General features: G+C 49.5%; 1 protein-coding gene across 4 annotated transcripts in view; it reads right to left on the bottom strand.

The window, feature by feature from the left end:
• KIF1A (kinesin family member 1A) overlaps positions 1-20,326 on the bottom strand; it is a 223,114-nt gene that overhangs the window by 173,944 nt on the left and 28,844 nt on the right. For all 4 annotated transcript variants that reach the window (XM_084639637.1, XM_084639634.1, XM_084639635.1 and 1 more), the window contains exon 2: positions 11,073-11,241. In XM_084639637.1, coding sequence (XP_084495763.1) covers positions 11,073-11,241 — 169 coding nt within the window. The remainder of the gene's footprint in view (positions 1-11,072; positions 11,242-20,326) is intronic.

Here is a 20,326-nt window from a genome sequence, read left to right as displayed (position 1 = left end):
CTCATCATGTTGGGTCTGTGTAATCAACTCACTTACAAGCCACATGGCAGAGGGAGGTGTTTGCAGGGAGGAGGAGGTTGGTTGAGAACAGCTCTGGGGAGATAGTTCCATGCCTGGTGGCACAGACGTGGGAGAAGGGAAAGAAGAGATCCTCCAGGCACACATCATCGGCAGAGTGGAGGGCTGAGTGGGCATGTGAAAGGATTCAAGACACAAGAAGCTGGATCCACAGTGCTGTGGGAGCCCACAACCCATTAATGGACTGCAAACCCCTGCCTCCCAGCCAACAAGGCAAAACTGAAGTTCTGCCTGACCCCCATGACTCAGGCTGGGCTTGGCAGGGCCGGCATGGCACCTGATCCACCAGGAGGTGGGTTCAGGATGTGGTGTTGGAACTGGTGCACCCTTGACCCCCCTTGTGTAAGGGGGAGGAGTTCCTGAAGCTCCCTGCGGCCCATTCCAGAAGGCGAGCAACCTCGTCAACATCATCTGGACCAATGTGCCCACAAGACTTCCTGAGACATTCGCCTCACCACAGAAGCCCTACGTTGTCTCGGCAGCAAGACTAGTGCTCTCAGTGTGGGCTAGTTACTTCTGCATCCACCCGGACCCAAAGCTGGTGACGTAGGATGTTTCATCCAGGAAGGAAGGAGTCTATTTTAATCACTTCACCCATATGGCCACTTCTATCCGATTCTACAGAAGTTACACGGAGAGCTGTACAGAGTGCTGGGATGGACATTCGCTTTTGGCTGGGTCTTTCCTCAGCACTTTTTAAAGAGACCGTGTCAGCAGACAGCCTGCTTGTGGGAGACTGTGATGCTCTGTACCTCGGGGGAACACCCTGCACCCCCATGTTCATCCTTATGACTGTGTGGTATCCAATGCAAAACGTGTCACGTCGGGTATCTTCAGAAGGCTCATAATGCACTGAGCATTGTTGTTATAGTAATGTTATAGGTTGTAATTTCATGTATATAGTTATGAGTCTGAAAATGTGTCCTCATGGCTTAAAACAAGCCCAGGCAAAACACTCCAGGAGCAGAGGGGCAGTTTACACCTCATCAGGGCATGTATCGGACAAACTCAGCCCAGCCTCACAGGAACAAAGGACACTGGTCTAGGCTGCAACAAAGGATCTGTTGGACTCTCAAGTGAGTCACCCCCCTTTTCCTTGGTCAGTTTGGGACTGCAATGAGGTAATGCTCACCTGACTCGGAAGGGGGCGCAAAGCCAAGAGGGAAGAAAGAACACGATAAAAGGGAGAGACGTTTGCCATACTCTCTCTCTCTCCCACCTCCATCTACAGACACTACAACCAAGCGACTGGAGCACTGATCAAATGTAGAGTCTGGCTGAAGGGCAGCCAGCGAGCCTGTGGTGAGAAGCATCTAAGTTTGTAAAGGCACTGAAAGTGTTAAGATCTGGCTGTATTTTAAAGAAGCCTTATTGAGGGCGCAGGAACAAACCATCCTGATGTGCAGAAAGAATAGCAAATATGGCAGGTGACCAGCTTGGTTTAACAGTGAAATCTTCGGTGAGCTTAAACTCAGAAAGGAAGCTTACAAGAAGTGGAAATTTGGACAGATGACTGGGGAGAAGTATAAAGATATTGCTAGAGAATGGAGGGGTGTAATCAGGAAGGCCAAGGCACAATTGGAGTTGCATCTAGCAAGGGATGTGAAGGGTAACAAGAAGGGTTTCTTCAGGTATGTTAGCAACAAGGTGGTGGTCAGGGAAAGTGTGGGACCCTTACTGAATGGGGGAGGCAACATAGTGACAGGTGATGTGGAAAAAGCTGAAGTACTCAATGCTTTTTTTGCCTCAGTCTTCACAGACAAGTTCAGCTCCCAGACTGCTGCGCCGGCCAACACAGTATGTAGAGGAGGTGAGCAGCCCTCAGTGGCGAAAGAACAGGTTAAGGGCTATTTAGAAAAGCTGGACATGCACAAGTCCATGGGGACAGATCTAATGCAACCGAGGGTGCTGAGGGAGTTGGCTGATGTGATTGCAGAGCCATTGGCCGTTATCTCTGAAAATTTGTGGTGATTGAGGGAGGCCCCTGACAATTGGAAAAAGGCAAATATAGTGCCCATCTTTAAAAAAGAGAAGAAAGAGAATCCAGGGAACTACAGGCTGGTCAGCCTCACCTCAGTCCCTGGAAAAATCATGGATCAGATCCTCAAGGAATCCATTTTGAAGCACTTGGAGGAGAGGAAGGTGATCAGGAACAGTCAACATGGACTCACCAAGGGCAAGTCGTGCCTCACCAAGGGCAAGTCATGCCTCACCAACCTGATTGCCTTCTAGGATGAGAACTGGCTCTGTGGATATGGGGAAAGCGGTGGACGTGATATTTGTTGACTTTAGCAAAGCTGTTGACAGCAAGCAAGCAAGTTAAAAAGTATGGATTGGATGAATGGACTATAAGGTGGATAGAAAGCTGGCTAGATCATCGGGCTCAATGGGTAGCTAGCAACAGCTCTATGACCAGTTGGTAGCCGGTATCAAGCAGAGTGCCCCAGGGGTCGGTCCTGGGGCTGGTTTTGTTCAACATCTTTATTAATGATCTGGATGATGGGCTGAATTGCACCCTAAGCAAGTTCGTGGATAACACTAAGATGGGGGGGAGAGGTAGATACACTGTAGGGTAGGGATAGGGTCCAGAGTGACCCTGACAAATTGGAGGACTGGGCCAAAAGAAATCTGAGGTTCAACAAGGACAAGTGCAGAGTCCTGCACTTAGGATGGAAGAATCCCATGCACTCCTACAGGCTGGGAACCGACTGTCTAAGCAGCAGTTCTGCAGAAAAGGACCTGGGGATTACAGTGGACGAGAAGCTGGATATGAATCAGCTGTGTGCCCTTGTTGCCAAGAAGGCCAACGGCATATTGGGCTGTATTAGTAGTAGCATTGCCAGCAGATCGAGGGAAGTGATTATTCCCCTCTATTCGCACTGGTGAGGCCACACCTGGAGTACTGTGTCCAGTTTTGTTTCCCCCTCCCCCTGCCCACTACAGAAGGGATGTGAACAAATTGGGGAGAGTCCAGTGGAGAACAACGAAAATTATCAGGGGGTTGGGGCACATGACTTACAAGGAGATGCTGAGGGAACTGGGGTTATTTAGTCTCCAGAAGAGATGACTGAGCAAGGATTTGATAGTAGCATTCAATTACCTGAAGGGAGGTTCCAAAGAGGATGGAGCTTGGCTGTTCCTGGTGGTGGCAGATGACAGAACAAGAAGCAATGGCCTCAAATTGCAGTGGGGGAGGTCTAGGTTGGATATTAGGAAACACTACTTCACTGGGAGGGTGGTGAAGTCCTGGAATGGGTTACCTAGGGAGTTGGTGGAATCTCCATCCATAGAGGTTTTTAAGGCCTGGCTTGATAAAGCCCTGGATGGGATGATTTAGTTGGTGTTGGTCCTGCTTTGAGCAGGGGATTTGGACTAGATGACCCCTGAGGTCTCTTCCAATCCTAATATTCTATGATTCTATGATCAGCTTAGAATGTGTTTTGCTTTTATTTCATTTGACCAAATCTGACTTGTTGTGCTTTGACTTATAATCACTTAAAATCTATCTTTTGTAGTTAATAAATTTTTTTGTTTATTCTACCAGAAGACTTTGGTTTTAAGCCTGTCAGAGACTCCCCTTGGGATAACAAGCCTGGTACATATCAATTTCTTTGTTAAATTGATGAACTGTTAAGAGTAACAAGAAGGATTTCTTCAGGTATGTTGGCAACAAGAAGAAAGCCAAGGAAAGTGTGGGCCCCTTAATGAATGAGGGAGGCAACCTAGTGATGGAGGATGTGGAAAAAGCTAATGTACTCAATGATTTTTTTGCCTCTGTCTTCACGAACAAGGTCAGCTCCCAGTCTGCTGTGCTGGGCATCACAACATGGGGAATAGATGGCCAGCCCTCTGTGGAGAAAGAGGTGGTTAGGGACTATTTAGAAAAACTGGACGTGCACAAGTCCATGGGGCCAGACACATTGCGTCCGAGAGTGCTAAAGGAACTGGCGGCTGTGATTGCAGAGCCATTGGCCATTATCTTTGAAAACTCGTGGCGAACGGGGGAAGTCCCGGATGACTGGAAAAAGGCTAATGTAGTGCCAATCTTTAAAAAAGGGAAGAAGGAGGATCTTGGGAACTACAGGCCAGTCAGCCTCACTTCAGTCCCTGGAAAAATCATGGAGCAGGTCCTCAAAGAATCAATCCTGAAGCACTTACATGAGAGGAAAGTGATCAGGAACAGTCAGCATGGATTCACCAAGGGAAGGTCATGCCTGACTAATCTAATTGCCTTCTATGATGAGATTACTGGTTCTGTGGATGAAGGGAAAGCAGTGGATGTATTGTATCTTGACTTTAGCAAAGCTTTTGACACGGTCTCCCACAGTATTCTTGTCAGCAAATTAAGGAAGTATGGGCTGGATGAATGCACCATAAGGTGGGCAGAAAGTTGGCTAGATTGTTGGGCTCAACGGGTAGTGATCAATGGCTCCATGTCTAGTTGGCAGCCGTTGTCAAGTGGAGTGCCCCAGGGGTCGGTCCTGGGGCCGGTTTTATTCAATATCTTCATAAATGATCTGGAGGATGGTGTGGATTGCACTCTCAGCAAATTTGCTGATGATACTAAACTGGGAGGAGTGGTAGATACGCTGGAGGGCAGGGATAGGATACAGAGGGACCTAGACAAATTGGAGGATTGGGCCAAAAGAAATCTGATGAGGTTCAATAAGGATAAGTGCAGGGTCCTGCACTAGGGACCGAATGGCAAGGCAGCAGTTCTGCGGAAAAGGACCTAGGGGTGACAGTGGACGAGAAGCTGGATATGAGCCAGCAGTGTGCCCTTGTTGCCAAGAAGGCCAATGGCATTTTGGGATGTATAAGTAGGGGCATAGCGAGCAGATCGAGGGACGTGATCGTTCCCCTCTATTCGACATTGGTGAGGCCTCATCTGGAGTACTGTGTCCAGTTTTGGGCCCCACACTACAAGAAGGATGTGGAAACATTGGAAAGAGTCCAGTGGAGGGCAACAAAAATGATTAAGGGTCTGGAACACATGACTTATGAGGAGAGGCTGAGGGAACTGGGATTGTTTAGTCTGCAGAAGAGAAGAATGAGGGGGGATTTGATAGCTGCTTTCAACTACCTGAGAGGTAGTTCCAGAGAGGATGGTTCTAGACTATTCTCAGTGGTGGAAGGACAGGACAAGGAGTAATGGTCTCAAGTTGCAGTGGGGGAGGTTCAGGTTGGATATTAGGAAAAACTTTTTCACTAGGAGGGTGGTGAAACACTGGAATGTGTTGCCTAGGGAGGTGGTGGAATCTCCTTCCTTAGACGTTTTTAAGGTCAGGCTTGACAAAGCCCTGGCTGGGATGATTTAATTGGGTATGGGTCCTGCTTTTGAGCAGGGGGTTGGACTAGATGACCTCCTGAGGTCCCTTCCAACCCTGAAATTCTATGATTCTATGAACTCATAAGCTTGCAGCGTCCAGCAGACGTAACTGGCCACTGCAAGATGGAGGTTCCTAGGGTTGTGTCTGGGACCGGAGATATTGGCTAGTGTCATTCAGTTGCACAATCCAAGCAGCAGCTGGCCAAAAGTGCTAACTCACATAGCTGGGAGCAGCTTATATCCCAGAGGCTGTGTGTGAACAGCCCGGGAGTGGGGGTTCTCACAGCGGAGCAGGGTTAGGCTGGCTCCCAGAGTCGAGGACTGGAGTGACCTAGCAGATCACTGGTCCCGATAACACCAGGGGAACATCACAGAGACACTGCTCTCCAAAGCTGGAAGAGCTTGAGTCACATTCTCGGGGGTCATGTGAACGCAGTCCCTTCCCCTTGGCAGATAAGAGTGTAGGTGTCTCATGCCCGGTTTAAGAAGCTCTCTCATGCGCCTGCTGCATCATATTCAACTCTGTTGAAATTTGGGCAACACTCAGGCATCCATCCTTGGGGTTCTGAAGTCCTCAAAAGGTATTTAGGTGCCTCTGAGGATTTGGGCCGAAGTTACTATTACCACCTTTGCTATCGACAAAGCATGTCAGGCTCAAGCAGAGGGGATATCCAGTCCAGCTAGGTAATGTACTGTTCATCAGTGCAAGCTGGCTTCAAGATGCCAGGACTTAACATTGCAGCTATGTCATTGTGGGTTGATTGTGATTCTATCCCAGCTCTGCCCAATCGGGGGTAGGGCATGGCTTCCTCCACATTTTCAGTTTTTGTCAACATTTTCCACCCAATTCTAGATCACAGTCACAAACCCCCATCATGGGCTGTGCCCCCATCCCCACAACAATAATTCATGCTTACAATCTCCCACCTGATCTATTCCAACAAATAAACTGCCCATACTCAGTACCTAGCCTCCTCAAGATCAAATGCAGAGACTCAACAAACGTCACTCCTCCAGTGCTCAGGAGAAGAACTGGGCCTTGCAGCACGATCAGAAGGGTAACAGTTCTGCATTTGGGTGGACCAAGGAGGGGAGGTGTTTTCCAGAGCAAAGAACTCTCGTGACGTGGGGGAATCACAACAGTTCTCAATTGTGTCCATACAGGACAACTCCTTCGGAGTGACTACTTCTCCCACTCTCGCCCTTCCCTGCAGCAGCCGTAGTGATTGTGTTCTCATGCTAACGCGGCAGGGCTCTTTGTCCCCCTGCTGGTGGCTGGACCATGTATAGAGGTCTAGGAGTCTGCTACTGTCCTTGAGCTCCCTGACCTGCTCCTTTAGCTCTACCAGTCCCTGCAGATGACCTGGCCAGGGTTGCCATTACACTTACTTACAAACACAAAAATATATTAGGAGAGCACAGAGCAGGTAACATGGAAATAAACGGCTTTACTGCAGTCAGGCTGGCTCTTTGATTACTTCCCCCCACCTATCATGCATTCTATTTCCCCTCTTTTTCTCGGCAGAGGACAAAGGCACCGACTTTCTGATTTCCCTGGCGGGGTGCTTGACCTCCCGCTCCGCCGCAGGCCCTGCCCCCACTCTACACTTTCCCCAAGGCCCCAACCTCTTCCTGCCCCTCCCACCCCCAGCGCCTCCCTCTCGCTGCTGAATAGCTGATCAGTGGCGGGGGGAGGCACTGGGAGGGAGGGGGAGGAGCTGGTCAGCAGGGCCTGCCGGTAGGTCTGAGCACCCACTATTTTTTTCCATGGGTGCTCCAGCCCCAGAGCACCCACAGAGTTGGCATCTATGGCAGAGGAATTTACATGCACTAGAAATGAGTATTCTCTCATCTATTGCAGCCCTCCATTGACCTAGTCTCAGCAGGTCATTTTGCAGTTTGCTTCTACCCTCCACTATGATTGATACTCCTCCAATTCTGGTGTCATCAGCAAATTTAATCATGACCGAATTTACATCAAAGAAATACACAGCAGAGAAAGAGACTTGTTAAGTGATCTCAGTTATTAATCAGGGAGAGGCATGCAGGGGAACTTTGCAAGCAATATGAGAGAGCTTAACCTTCTTAGGCTAGCTGGACCCACACTAGTTTTGTCCATGCATGCTTTACTATCGAAATGGATGCAACTCTGCAGAACCCTGTGGCCCATAGGCCACCTCTGAGAACCACGGATGGGCCAGGTCTTCCGCTGGTGTACATGGATATCATTCCACTGAAGCCAATGGAGTTATGCCAAGGATCTCACCCATAATTCTGCCAAGAATACAGTGTTTAGAAATCAATTCCTGTTTGTAAGTCTCATACTTGGAAGTCAGCTAAAGATTATGGTACTCTAATTCTAGAGCCTTTCTGAAAGCTTCCACCCCATTTCAAATGGCTTTGCTGTTAAGAGTCTTCTCAGGTCCCAGCCACGGGTGAGCAAATGGACCTGAGTGACTCTGCTTTATTACCACAACCATGATATGTTTGAATGTAAGCCAACAAACTCAGCACATCCAAGCCATGTCAGCTGGAGAGCATATGGTAGATGGGCACAGAAGTCACTGAAGTTCCTTGCTTGCTAAAATATTACCTAGGGGAAATGCCCTACAAGCCATTTTGATCTTGGTGGGTGAAATATCCCACTCTCTTATAGTATGGCTCCCCCCTAAAGAGAACTGTGGCCAGCTGGGGTAGTGGCTGTATCCACATGTTTAGTTCGTATTGCTGAGCTTGCAGCAATGTATGCACATTCTGAGCTGTGTTTTAGATGCACTAGATCAGTGTTGTTTAAAGTATGGGTCACGACCCAGTACTGGGTCATGGAATGTCAGGCACTGGGTTGCCTTGATGATTCAAATTATAATGATCATTGTTGCACATCAAGGACCTGGAGAGGAGAGAGGTAGGGGGTGGGTGGAAACTGGGGAGGGGAGCAAGTTGGGGCTTGCAGGGCTGCTGCGGGCCTCTCCCCTGGCTTTCACTGCTGTTGGTGGGAGAGAGGGACCCTTCCCCTGCCGACAGGGAGCACGGAGCTCCGGGGGGAGAGAGGGCCCCTTCCCCCGGAGGTTGGTGCAGAGGGAGAAAGGGGCCTTTTCCCCCAGAGCTCCGTGCTCCGTACTGCCTGCCGGCAGGGGTGGGGAGAGAGAGAGAGAGAGGGGGGCCCTTCCCCCGGAGCTAGCGGTGGGGAGAGAGCTGGGGGGAGTCCTCTGGCCCCAACCCTGAGGCAGTATGCCTGCATTCCAAACTCCTCCCTGGCCCCAACCCAAAGCCCGCACCTCCAGCCAGAGCCCTCGCCCCCCGCATCCCAACCCTCTGCCCCAGCCCTGAGCCCCCTCCTGCATCCTGAACCCCTCATCCCTGGCCTCACCCTGCAGCTCTCACCCCACCTTCTGCCCTACCTTGGGCCACCTCCCACTCTCCTTACCATAGGATTACTAAGGCTAGTGTCTAGTATTAGTTATGTAAAGTGGGTTAAGCTAGAATGTATTGCAATATTAAAATTTTATGAAAACTCTAGTCAAAAGATATAATTACGTTGGGTCATGGGCATCAACAATTTTCTTCAGCTGGGTCACGAGGAAAAAAGTTTGAAAACCACTGCACTAGATGACTATCCAGAACATCACACAGCCTTGTCATTGAGGTGACTGCCACACTAACTATGAGCATCCAGCTATGCAATACAGCCATAAGCACCCTACAGAGATGCGGGGATGGGGGGGGGGATGATTTGACTCTGCATCACCAGGAAATAGTCCTTCGATTTGTCAAACATCCACTCCAGGTGGCACTGGTGGCAATGGCCAAATGACCATAAGGGAGCAGCCACTACCAGAGTGCTTCCATGAATGGGAAAAAGTGGCATATACACCATGTCCCAGACAGCCCAGTAACGTTGATGCCCATATATACATGACAACGTTACAGCCAGATGACCCAGTATAGTCACCTGCATTATACAGCTCTGCAGTGGAGGGAACATGGTGATGTTGCAGCTTATATGAGATGGTGTGAGGCTTTGGCTGGTCCAGGACACCTCTGTGAACTGGGAGTGGGAAGGGCTTGATGATTTCTGTGCAGGAAAATACTCTGAGTCCCCCAAAGGAGAGGAGGGGTGATCTCCTAAAAGCCATCAGCCAAAGGACCAGAGTCAGAACCACCTGCTGAAGTATAAGGCGGTAAGGTATATTGCCATTAGGAATCAAATGCCAGGGTGGTGTCCTGTGCTAGACGGTTGTGGTATTTTATAGTAACTCTGCACTATGGTCTAGTTACCAAAGGAGGGTAGCCACACGAGGGAGACTGAAATGAGAAATTACGTATGGCCAACAGCAACCCATGATGGCCCTCTTCATAATGTGCTCCAAGCAAATGAATCAAATGGGACAGCGAATCTGAAGGCTCTCCCTAGGGTGAGCTGAAGTGATAATTCAACAATGCCTTACAGATGCTCTGACTAGAAGATGACGAATACCTAGCATTGCCCATCTGTAGATCTCCAACTGCTTTCCAAAGGAGAGCAGTACCATTATCCCCATTTACAGAGGGGGAAACAAAAGCAAAGGGAGATAAAATGACCTGCCCATAGCCACTCAGGAAGGCAGTGGCAGAGATGGAAACAGAGCCCAGCTCTCTGGAGTCCCAGTCTAGTGCTCTAGATGCTGGGCCATGCTGCCCCCCATGGAATGGACTGCTGTGAGGAAAGAGCCCTTCCACTGTCACAAGAATGACAACTTCGACTCCAACATCTAACCAGACACCTCAAACAACAATACAAACCAGCAGTAACCAGCCAACCAAAACATCCCCCAAGCAGAGTTTATACCCCAAAAAGTGTGGAGAGCCACAGGCTCCATGGAGTCCACTGGGGATTTCACGATTGGTATTGCTTTACATGGAAGATGCTGAGATACCACACTGATGGGAGACAGGATAAAACCCCTAAGGTAGCAAGAAGAGAGTTTATCCAACATTAGCTCCACACCATGGGCCCACCGCCTTACGCCTGCAGAAGTGAGGTTACATCTGCGCTCAACAAGAGCAAAGAGGATGTAAATTGCTACCAGATTACAATTCTCTGCTCCTTCACCCCAGTGCTTGTATTTCACAGCCACTTTGCACAAGCCATAACTGATGCCACACCGTACAACACGGCAGACAATCAGGCTCCATATCTGGAGTGTGAAGTTCAGATTTTATCACCAGGCTCATTATGTTTGAGGCTTTTTTTAAAGTCCCAGCTCCTGGATGCCTATGATCACACAAGAATCTCAGCTTTTATTAAAAACAAAAACAAAAACATAACAGCTTTCTGGTCCTCACGGGTGCTGAGAAAACCCTGAAAACATGACCCATATGCATCTAAGAGGTGCAAAAGCCAGAAGGCAAAGAAAAAGAACCCAAAATGTGTGATTTAAAAAAAACTCCCATGATTTTCAGGACAGACTCATGATTCTTAGGGGACTAACTCACGACATTGGGGCTAGCAATACTGGTGGCAGCAGTGGGAAGAGGTCCTCTCCCAAGCACCGGTAGGACCTCAAGTGGCTGTTTTGCCATTAGCAGCAGCCAGCCCAGTGGAAATCAATGCAGATCTGGGTATAGCCCGCCTCATTCCTAGCCCCCAGTGGCGTTTGTGTGCAGGGCCAGGGCTGCTACTCACTGGTGGTGTTTCCTGTCATCTGGATGATGCATTTGGAATCCCGGCCCATCTCACGGGAGTTGAATGGACGCACTCGCACCGCCACCTTCACAGATGCTCCCGCCATCTTGCTGGCCTTGAGGTCACCCTTTCCAGCAGGGATTGCAATCCTGGCAACACAAGGAACGCCCTGGAAGGACCCGGAAAGGCATGTTAGGAAAAGTGTCTAAGCTCTGCAGGATGTTGCTGTAGGGCAGCTGTTGAGGTGTCCCTGAGACTGGGGGCTCCCTCGCAGCACCACCCATTGCTGCCAGCTGGAGCGCCAGCCCTGTGAGCTCTCATCTGGTATGGGAGGCTCACCATTTCCATGCTCTCAGGGCTCAGACCCAGTGACAAGCACGAGGCTAAAGCTTTCCAAGTAGCCAGAGAGTGCACCATAGCCTCGACTTCCCTGGGCCAGGACCAGAACAGCCCGTTAGCACCAGGCTTGCCAGCTCAGGGCAAGGGGTGCAGTGAAAGCATCAGGTAGGTAGGGACCTGCAACCCCATCCTCCTGGCAGCAGCTCATTGCTGCATGCCCCCTCCTAGTCGGATTTATTAGTCATCATCAGAGGAGCACCCAGAGGCCCCTGCTGAGATCAGGGCCCCCACAGGATGGGGCTGCGCGCACAACCAGACCGTGTTTCCACTAGAAAGGAAAGGTGTGTTCTTAACTTGAGTTAACTGTCTATTAGTGAAGACAAAGCCATCTGCAGCTTTCCCATGAGCCAGCAATAACTGAGAGCCTCAGCAATAACTACCCATTCTCACCTCCCAGAGGGCTATGCTCTGGAGAGCACACAGTGAGGCAAGGACGGCGAGCAGTCTCCTGCAGACATACTTTACTTCCAGCCTCCTGGACCCCTTTCTGTGCTGCTCCACAGACAGAGGGCCCGCTCCCTCACCCCGCAGACTGATTTTACCCTATGTTAACACCACTGATTTCAGTGGAGCAACTCCTGGCTTGCACTGGGGTAAGCGAGAGGAGAATCAAGTCCGGAAAGATGCCACTCTGCAGAGCCTTCTCCAGCTCCTGACGATCCTCCCACGCCAGGGGAAATCTCATAGGCAACACAGCAAAACTAGTGAGAGCTCAGAGCGATGCCTCAGATGCTGCTTCTCCTTACATGGCCCCTCAGGACCTCAGCTCTGGCTAGCCCCAGGCAGCAGAGACCTGACAGAACACAAAGGCATTCCACAAACAGAGCCCTGTCCTCCATACAGTGTGATGAGCACCTCTCCGTCACACCCTGGTGCAGTGGGGGTGGGAGAAGAGGAGCTGGGCAAAGGAGGAGGAGAGGAAAGGGATGAATTTGTTTTGATTAGATGGGAGGGGGAAAATTAAGCCCTTCTCAGCAAACAATATTATTTGTCACTCATTCAGCTGTTGTGAAAAGTACCGAGTCATCCTAGTTTTCCAATAGGGAGCGTGCTATATAAATGAGTGTAAATTCTGTAGGGAAACTGCACACAGATTTTTATGGCTTGGTGTGTGGCTTATTCTCAGCACCTTTTCCCTCTCCAAATCCTCTATGGGTTTGTTTTGTTTTTTGCAAGCCCAGTGAATGCAGAAGTGCCAAGTGCACAAAAGTCAAAAGAGCTCAAGAATGTCTTGAATGGAGAGAATGCTGGCACGCTGGTCTTTGCACAAAATTGTGCATTCAGGCACCAGGAGGCAGCATGGTGCTGCGCATTGTTGCTGAAAGAGCAAGCACCCATTCTGAGTGCATGCCTACATCTCACCTAGGCTCAACAAAGTGCTGGATACACTGACATACCCTGGGGAGAGCCCACTGAAGCTTACATCTTGCCAGCTTCTCTGAGTAGTTATTACAACTCCTGAGGAAGCTCGTAGAAGGAAGGTAATATGGATGGGGAGTGTTCAGCTGTTGTGACCTGCACTGGATGTGCCATGTTTGTCTTTCTTCCACAGGACAGAAGCGACTTTGTCCGTATAAAGTGCAAGCTGGTCTCTATATTGGAAGAGAAGGTTCAAGGTCTGGAGAAACAAGTATCGACCTTGCGGTGCATAAGAGAAACTGAAGATTTCCTGGACAGACGTCAGGGTATGTTTCTACGGACACAAAATTCTGAAGATTCAGAGCAGGCTGCGCAGCAGGGACAGAAGGACGGTGAAGAAATCTGGCAGCATGTGACCTCCAGAAGAAGAAAGGGGAGCGTCCATGTACCAGCAAAACAGATACAGGTAAGCAACCGTTTTCATGTTCTCTCCACAGGTACTTATGAGGATAATGGACTAGATGATACATCTGAGGGAAGGGAGCAGAAGGAGACTCCACCAATTGGAAGGCATGAGATGCAATGTCCTAGGGATGGGGGTTCCACGACCACCGCTCCCAAGAGGAGGAGGCGGGTGGTGGTGGTCAGATACTCTCTCCTCAGCGGGACTGAGTCATTTATCTGCCGCCCCGACCAGGAAAACCGAGAAGTCTGCTGCTTGCTAGTAGCTAGGATTCACGACGTGACGGAGAGAATGCCGAGATTCATCAAGCGCTCAGATCGCTAGCTCTTCCTGCTTCTCTACGTGGGTACCAATGATTCCGTCAAGAATGACCTTGAGTGGATCACTGCAGACTACGTGGCTCTGGGAAAAAGGATAAAGGAGTTTGAGGTGCAAGTGGTGTTCTCGTCCATCCTCCCCGTGGAAAGAAAAGGCCTGAGTTGAGACCGTCGAATCATGGAAGTCAACAAATGGCTATGCAGGTGGTGTTGCAGAGAAGGCTTTGGATTCTTTGACCATGGGATAGTGTTCCAAGAAGGAGGAGTGCTAGGCAGAGACAGGCTCCACCGAACGAAGAGAGGGAAGAGCATCTTCGCAATCAGGCTGGCTAACCTAGTGAGGGGGGCTTTAAACTAGGTTCACCGGGGGAAAGAGACTAAAGTCCTGAGGTAAGTGGGGATGTTGGATACCGGGAGGAAGCATGAGCAGGAGAGCGTGAGAGGGGAGGACTCCTGCATCATACTGAGAAAGCAGAACAAACAGCGAGTTATCTCAAGTGCCTACACACAAATGCAAGAAGCCTGGGAAACAAGCAGGGAGAACTGGAAGTTCTGGCACAGTCAAGGAATTATGATGTGATTGGAATAACAGAGACTTGGTGGGAAAACCTCACATGACTGGAGTACTGTCATGGGTGGATATAAACTGTTCAGGAAGGACAGGCAGGGCAGAAAAGGTGGGGGAGTTGCACTGTATGTAAGAGAGCAGTATGACTGCTCAGAGCTGTGGTATGAAACACCAGAAAAACCTGAGAGTCTCTGGATTAAGTTTAGAAGCGTGAGCAACAAAGGGTGAGGTCGTCGTGGGAGTCTGCTATAGACCACCGGATCAAGGGAATGAGGTGGATGAGGTTTTCTTCCGGCAACTAATGGAAGTTACTAGATCGCAGGCCCTGGTTCTCATGGGAGACTTCAACCACCCTGATATCTGCTGGCAGAGCAATACAGTGGTGCACAGACAATCCAGGAAATTTTTGGAAAGTGTAGGGGACAATTTCCTGGTGCAAGTGCTGGAGGAACCAACTAGGGGCAGAGCTCTTCTTGACCTGATCCTCACAAAACAGGGAAGAATTAGTAGGGGAAGGAAAAGTGGATGGGAACCTGGGAGACAGTGACCATGAGATGGTTGAGTTCAGGATCCTAACACAAGGAAGAAAGTAGAGCAGCAGAATATGGACCATGGACTTCAGAAAAGCAGACTCTGATTCCCTCAGGGAACTGTTGGGCAGGAATCCCTGGGAGAATAACATGAGGGGGAAAGGAGTCCAGGAGAGCTGACTGTATTTTAATGCATCCTTATTGAGGTTACAGGAACAAACCATCCCGATGTGTAGAAAGAATAGTAAATATGGCAGGTGACCAGCTTGGCTTAACAGTGAGATCCTTACTGATCTTAAACACAAAAAAGAAGCTTAGAAGAAGTGGAAGGCTGGACAAATGACCAGGGACGACTATAAAAATATTGCTCTGGCATGCAGGAGTGAAATCAGGAAGGCGAAATCACACCTGGAGTTGCAGGTAGCAAGAGATGTTAAGAGTAACAAGAAGGGTTTCTTCAGGTATGTTAGCAACAAGAAGAAAGTCAAGGAAAGTGTGGGCCCCTTACTGAATGAGGGAGGCAACCTAGTGACAGAGGATGTGGAAAAAGCTAATGTACTCAATGCCTTTTTTGCCTCGGTCTTCACGAACAAGGTCAGCTCCCAGACTACTGCACTGGGCAGCACAGCATGGGGAGGAGGTGATCAGCCCTCTGTGAAGAAAGAAGTGGTTTGGGATTATTTAGAAAAGCTGGATGAGCACAAACCCATGGGGCCGGATGCGCTGCATCCAATAGTGCTAAAGGAGTTGGCGGATGTGATTGCAGAGCCATTGGCCATTATCTTTGAAAATACATGGCGATCGGAGGAGGTCCCGGACGATTGGAAAAAGGATAATGTGGCGCCCATCTTTAAAAAAGGGAAGGAGGAGGATCCTGGGAAATACAGGCCAGTCAGCCTCACCTCAGTCCCTGGAAAAGTCATGGAGCAGGTCCTCAAGGAGTCAATTCTAAAGCATTTAGAGGAAAGGAAAGTGATCAGGAACAGTCAGCATGGATTCACTAAGGGCAAGTCATGTATGACTAATCTAATTCCCTTCTGTGACAAGATAACTGGCTCTGTGGATGAGGGGAAAGCAGTGGATGTGTTATTCCTGGACTTTAGCAAAGCTTTTTATATGGTCTCCCACAGTATTCTTGCCAGCAAGTTAAAGAAGTATGGGCTGGATGAATGGACTATAAGGTAGATAGAAAGCTGGCTAGATTGTCGGGCTCAACGGGTAGTGATCAATGGCTCAATGTACGGTTCGCAGCCGGTATCAAGTGGAGTGCCCCAAGGGTTGGTCCTTGGGACAGTTTTGTTCAATATCTTCAAAAATGATCTGGAGGATGGTGTGGATTACACCCTCAGTAAGTTTGCAGATGACACTAAACTGGGAGGAGAGGTAGATACGCTGGAGGGTAGGGATAGGATACAGAGGGCCCTCGACAAATTGGAGGATTGGGCCAAAAGAAATCTGATGAGGTTCAACAAGGACAAGTGCAGAGTCCTGCAGTTAGGGCAGAAGAATGCCATGCACCACTACAGACGAGGACCGAATGGCTAGGCAGCAGTTCTGCGGAAAAGGACTTAGGGGTTACAGTGGATGAGAAGCTGGATATGAGTCAACAGTGTGCCCTTGTTGCCAAGAAGGCCAATGGCATTTTGGGATGTATAAGTAGGGGCATTGCCAGCAGATCGAGGGACGTGATCGTTCCCCTCTATTTGACATTGGTGAGGCCTCATCTGGAGTACTGTGTCCAGTTTTGGGCCCCGCACTACAAGAAGGATGTGGATAAATTGGAGAGAGAGTCCAGCGAAGGGCAACAAAAATGATTAGGGGACTGGAACACATGACTTATGAGGAGAGGCTGAGGGAACTGGGATTGTTTAGTCCGCAGAAGAATGAGGGGGGAATTGATAGCTGTTTTCAACTATCTGAAACAGGGTTCCAAAGAGGAAGGATCTGGACTGTTCTCAGTGGTAGTAGATGATAGAATGAGGAGTAATGGTCTCAAGTTGCAATGGGGGAGGTTTAGGTTGGATATTAGGAAAAACTTTTTCACTAGGAGGGTGGTGAAACACTGGAATGCGTTACCTAGGGAGGTGGTGGAATCTCCTTCCCTAGAAGTTTTTAAGATCAGGCTTGGAAGAGAAGATCGAAGGTCTGGAGCTACAGATATCGACCCTGCGTTGCATATGAGAATCTGAGGATTTTCTGGATAAAAGTCAGGATATGCTTCTACGGGCACAAAGCTCTAAAGATTTAGAGCAGGTTGCACATCAGAGCCAAGAGGCCAGTGAGGAAGGTTGGCAACATGTGACCTCCAGAAGAAGAAGGGGGAAGGTCTGGGTACCAGCAACGCGGACACAGGTAAGTAACCGTTTTCATGTTCTCTCCACAGGTACCATTGCGGAGAGTGGACCAAATGATACATCGGGGGGGAGGAAGCAGAAGGAGACTCCGCTGGTTGGAAGGCATGAGATGCGCTGTCCTGAGGTTAGGGGTTCCACGGCCACCACTCCCAAGAGAAGGAGGAGGGTGGTGGTGGTCGGGGACTCTCTCCTCAGGAGGACTGAGTCATCTATCTGCTGCCCTGACTGGGAAAACAGAAGTCTGCTGCTTGCCAGCTGGCTAAGATTCGCAATGTGACGGAGGGACTGCCGAAACTCATCAAGCCCTCGGATCGCTAGCCCTTCCTGCTTCTCCACGTGGGCACCAATGATACTGCCAAGAATGACCTTGAGCGGATCACTGCGGACTACGTGGCTCTGGGAAAAAGGATAAAGGAGTTTGAGGTGCAAGTGGTGTTCTCGTCCATCCTCCCCGTGGAAGGAAAAGGCCGGGGTAGGGACCGTCGAATCGTGGAAATCAACAAATGGCTACGCAGGTGGTGTCAGAGAGAAGGCTTTGGATTCTTTGACTATGGGATGGTGTTCCATGAAGGAGGAGTGCTGGACAGAGACGGGCTCCACCTAACGAAGAGAGGGAAGAGCATCTTTGCGAGCAGGCTGGCTAACCTAGAGAGGAGGGCTTTAAACTAGGTTCACCGGCGGAAGGAGACCATAGCCCTGAGGTAAGTGGGAAAGTGGGATACCGGGAGAAAGCACAGGCAGGAACGTCTGTGAGGGGAAGGCTCCTACCTCATACTGAGAATGAGGGGCAATCAGCAGGTTCTCTCAAGTGCCTATATACAAATGCACAAAGCCTTGGAAACAAGTAGGGAGAACTGGAGGTCCTGGTGATGTCAAGGAATTATGACATGATTGGAATAACAGACTTGGTGGGATAACTCACATGACTGGACTACTTGTCATGGATGGTTATAAACTGTTCAGGAAGGACATGCAGGGCAGAAAAGGTGGGGGAGTAGCACTGTATGTAAGGGAGCAGTATGACTGCTCAGAGCTCCGGTATGAAACTGCAGAAAAACCTGAGTGTCTCTGGATTAAGTTTAGAAGCGTGAGCAACAAGGCTGATTCAGTGGTGGGAGTCTGCTATTGACCACCTGACCAGGGGGATGAGGTGGATGAGGCTTTCTTCTGGCAACTTGCAGAAGCTACTAGATCACACGCCCTGGTTCTCATGGGCGACTTTAATCTTCCTGATATCCGCTGGGAGAGCACTACAGCGGTGCATAGACAATCCAGGAAGTTTTTGGAAAGCGTAGGGGACAATTTCCTGGTGCAAGTGCTAGAGGAGCCAACTGGGGGGGAGCTTTTCTTGACCTGCTGCTCACAAACTGGGAAGAATTAATGGGGGAAGCAAAAGTGGTGGGAATCTGGGAGGCAGTGACCATGAGTTGGTTGAGTTCAGGATCCTACACAGGGAAGAAAGGTAAGCAGCAGAATACGGACCCTGGAGTTCAGGAAACAGACTTCAACTCCCTCAGGGAATTGATGGGTAGGATCCCCTTGGGGAATAACATGAAGGGGAAAGGAGTCCAGGAGAGCTGGCTGTATTTCAAGGAATCCCTATTGAGGTTACAGGGACAAACCATCCCGACGTGTTGAAAGAATAGTAAATATGCCAGGCGACCAGTTTGGCTTAACGGTGAAATCCTTGTGGATCTTAAAACATAAAAAAGAAGCTTACAAGAAATGGAAGATTGGACAAATGACCAGGGAAGAGTATAAAAATATTGCTCGGGCATGTAGGAATGAAATCAGGAGGGCCAAATCACACCTGGAGCTGCAGCCAGCAAGAGATGTTAAGAGTAACAAGAAGGGTTTCTTCAGGTATGTTGGCAACAAGAAGAAAGTCAAGGAAAGTGTGGGCCCTTTACTGAATGAGGGAGGCAACCTAGTGACAGAGGATGTGGAAAAAGTTCATGTACTCAATGCTTTTTTTGCCTCTGTCTTCACGAACAAGGTCAGCTCCCAGACTGCTGCGCTGGACAGCACAGCTTGGGGAGTAGGTGGCCAGCCCTCTGTGGAGAAAGAAGTGGTTGGGGACTATTTAGAAAAGCTGGACGTGCACAAGTCCATGGGGCCGGACACATTGCGTCCGAGAGTGCTAAAGGAATTGGCGGATGTGATTGCAGAGCCATTGGCCATTATCTTTGAAAACTCATGGCAAACGGGGGAAGTCCCGGATGACTGGAAAAAGGCTAATGTAGTGCCCATCTTTAAAAAAGGGAAGGAGGAGGATCCTGGGAACTACAGGCCAGTCAGTCTCACCTCAGTCCCTGGAAAAATCATGGAGCAGGTCCTCAAGGAATCAATCCTCAAGCACTTACACAAGAGGAAAGTGATCAGGAACAGTCAGCATGGATTCACTAAGGGAAGGTCATGCCTGACTAATCTAATCGCCTTCTACGATGAGATTACTGGTTCTGTTCATGAAGGGAAAGCAGTGGATGAATTGTTTTTGACTTTAGCAAAGCTTTTGACACGGTCTCCCACAGTATTCTGGCCAGCAAGTTAAAGAAGTATGGGCTGGATGAATGCACTATAAGGTGGGTAGAAAGCTGGCTAGATTGTCGGGCTCAACGGGTAGTGATCAATGGCTCCATGTCTAGTTGGCAGCCGGTATCAAGTGGAGTGCCCCAAGGGTCGGTCTTGGGGCCGGTTTTGTTCAATATCTTCAAAAATGATCTGGAGGATGGTGTGGATTGCACTCTCAGCAAATTTGCGGATGATACTAAACTGGGAGGAGTGGTAGATACGCTGGAGGGGAGGGATAGGATACAGAGTGACCTAGACAAATTAGAGGATTGGGCCAAAAGAAATCTGATGAGGTTCAATAAGGATAAGTGCAGGGTCCTGCACTTAGGACGGAAGAACCCAATGCACCGCTACAGACTAGGGACCGAATGGCTAGGCAGCAGTTCTGCGGAAAAGGACCTAGGGGTGACAGTGGACGAGAAGCTGGATATGAGTCAACAGTGTGCCCTTGTTGCCAAGAAGGCCAATGGCATTTTGGGATGTATACGTAGGTGCATTGCCAGCAGATCGAGGGACGTGATCATTCCCCTCTAGTCGACATTGGTGAGGCCTCATCTGGAGTACTGTGTCCAGTTTTGGGTCCCGCACTACAAGAAGGATGTGGATAAATTGGAGAGAGTCCAGCGAAGGGCAACAAAAATGATTAGGGGTCTGGAACACATGACTTATGAGCAGAGGCTGAGGGAACTGGGA

Source organism: Lepidochelys olivacea (assembly GCF_965140295.1).
Source record: "Lepidochelys olivacea isolate rLepOli2 genome assembly, chromosome: 9".
Taxonomy (NCBI): Eukaryota; Metazoa; Chordata; order Testudines; family Cheloniidae; genus Lepidochelys; species Lepidochelys olivacea.
The sequence above is the reverse complement of the archived record's forward strand: the minus strand, read 5'-3'. Positions and strand labels throughout refer to the sequence as shown.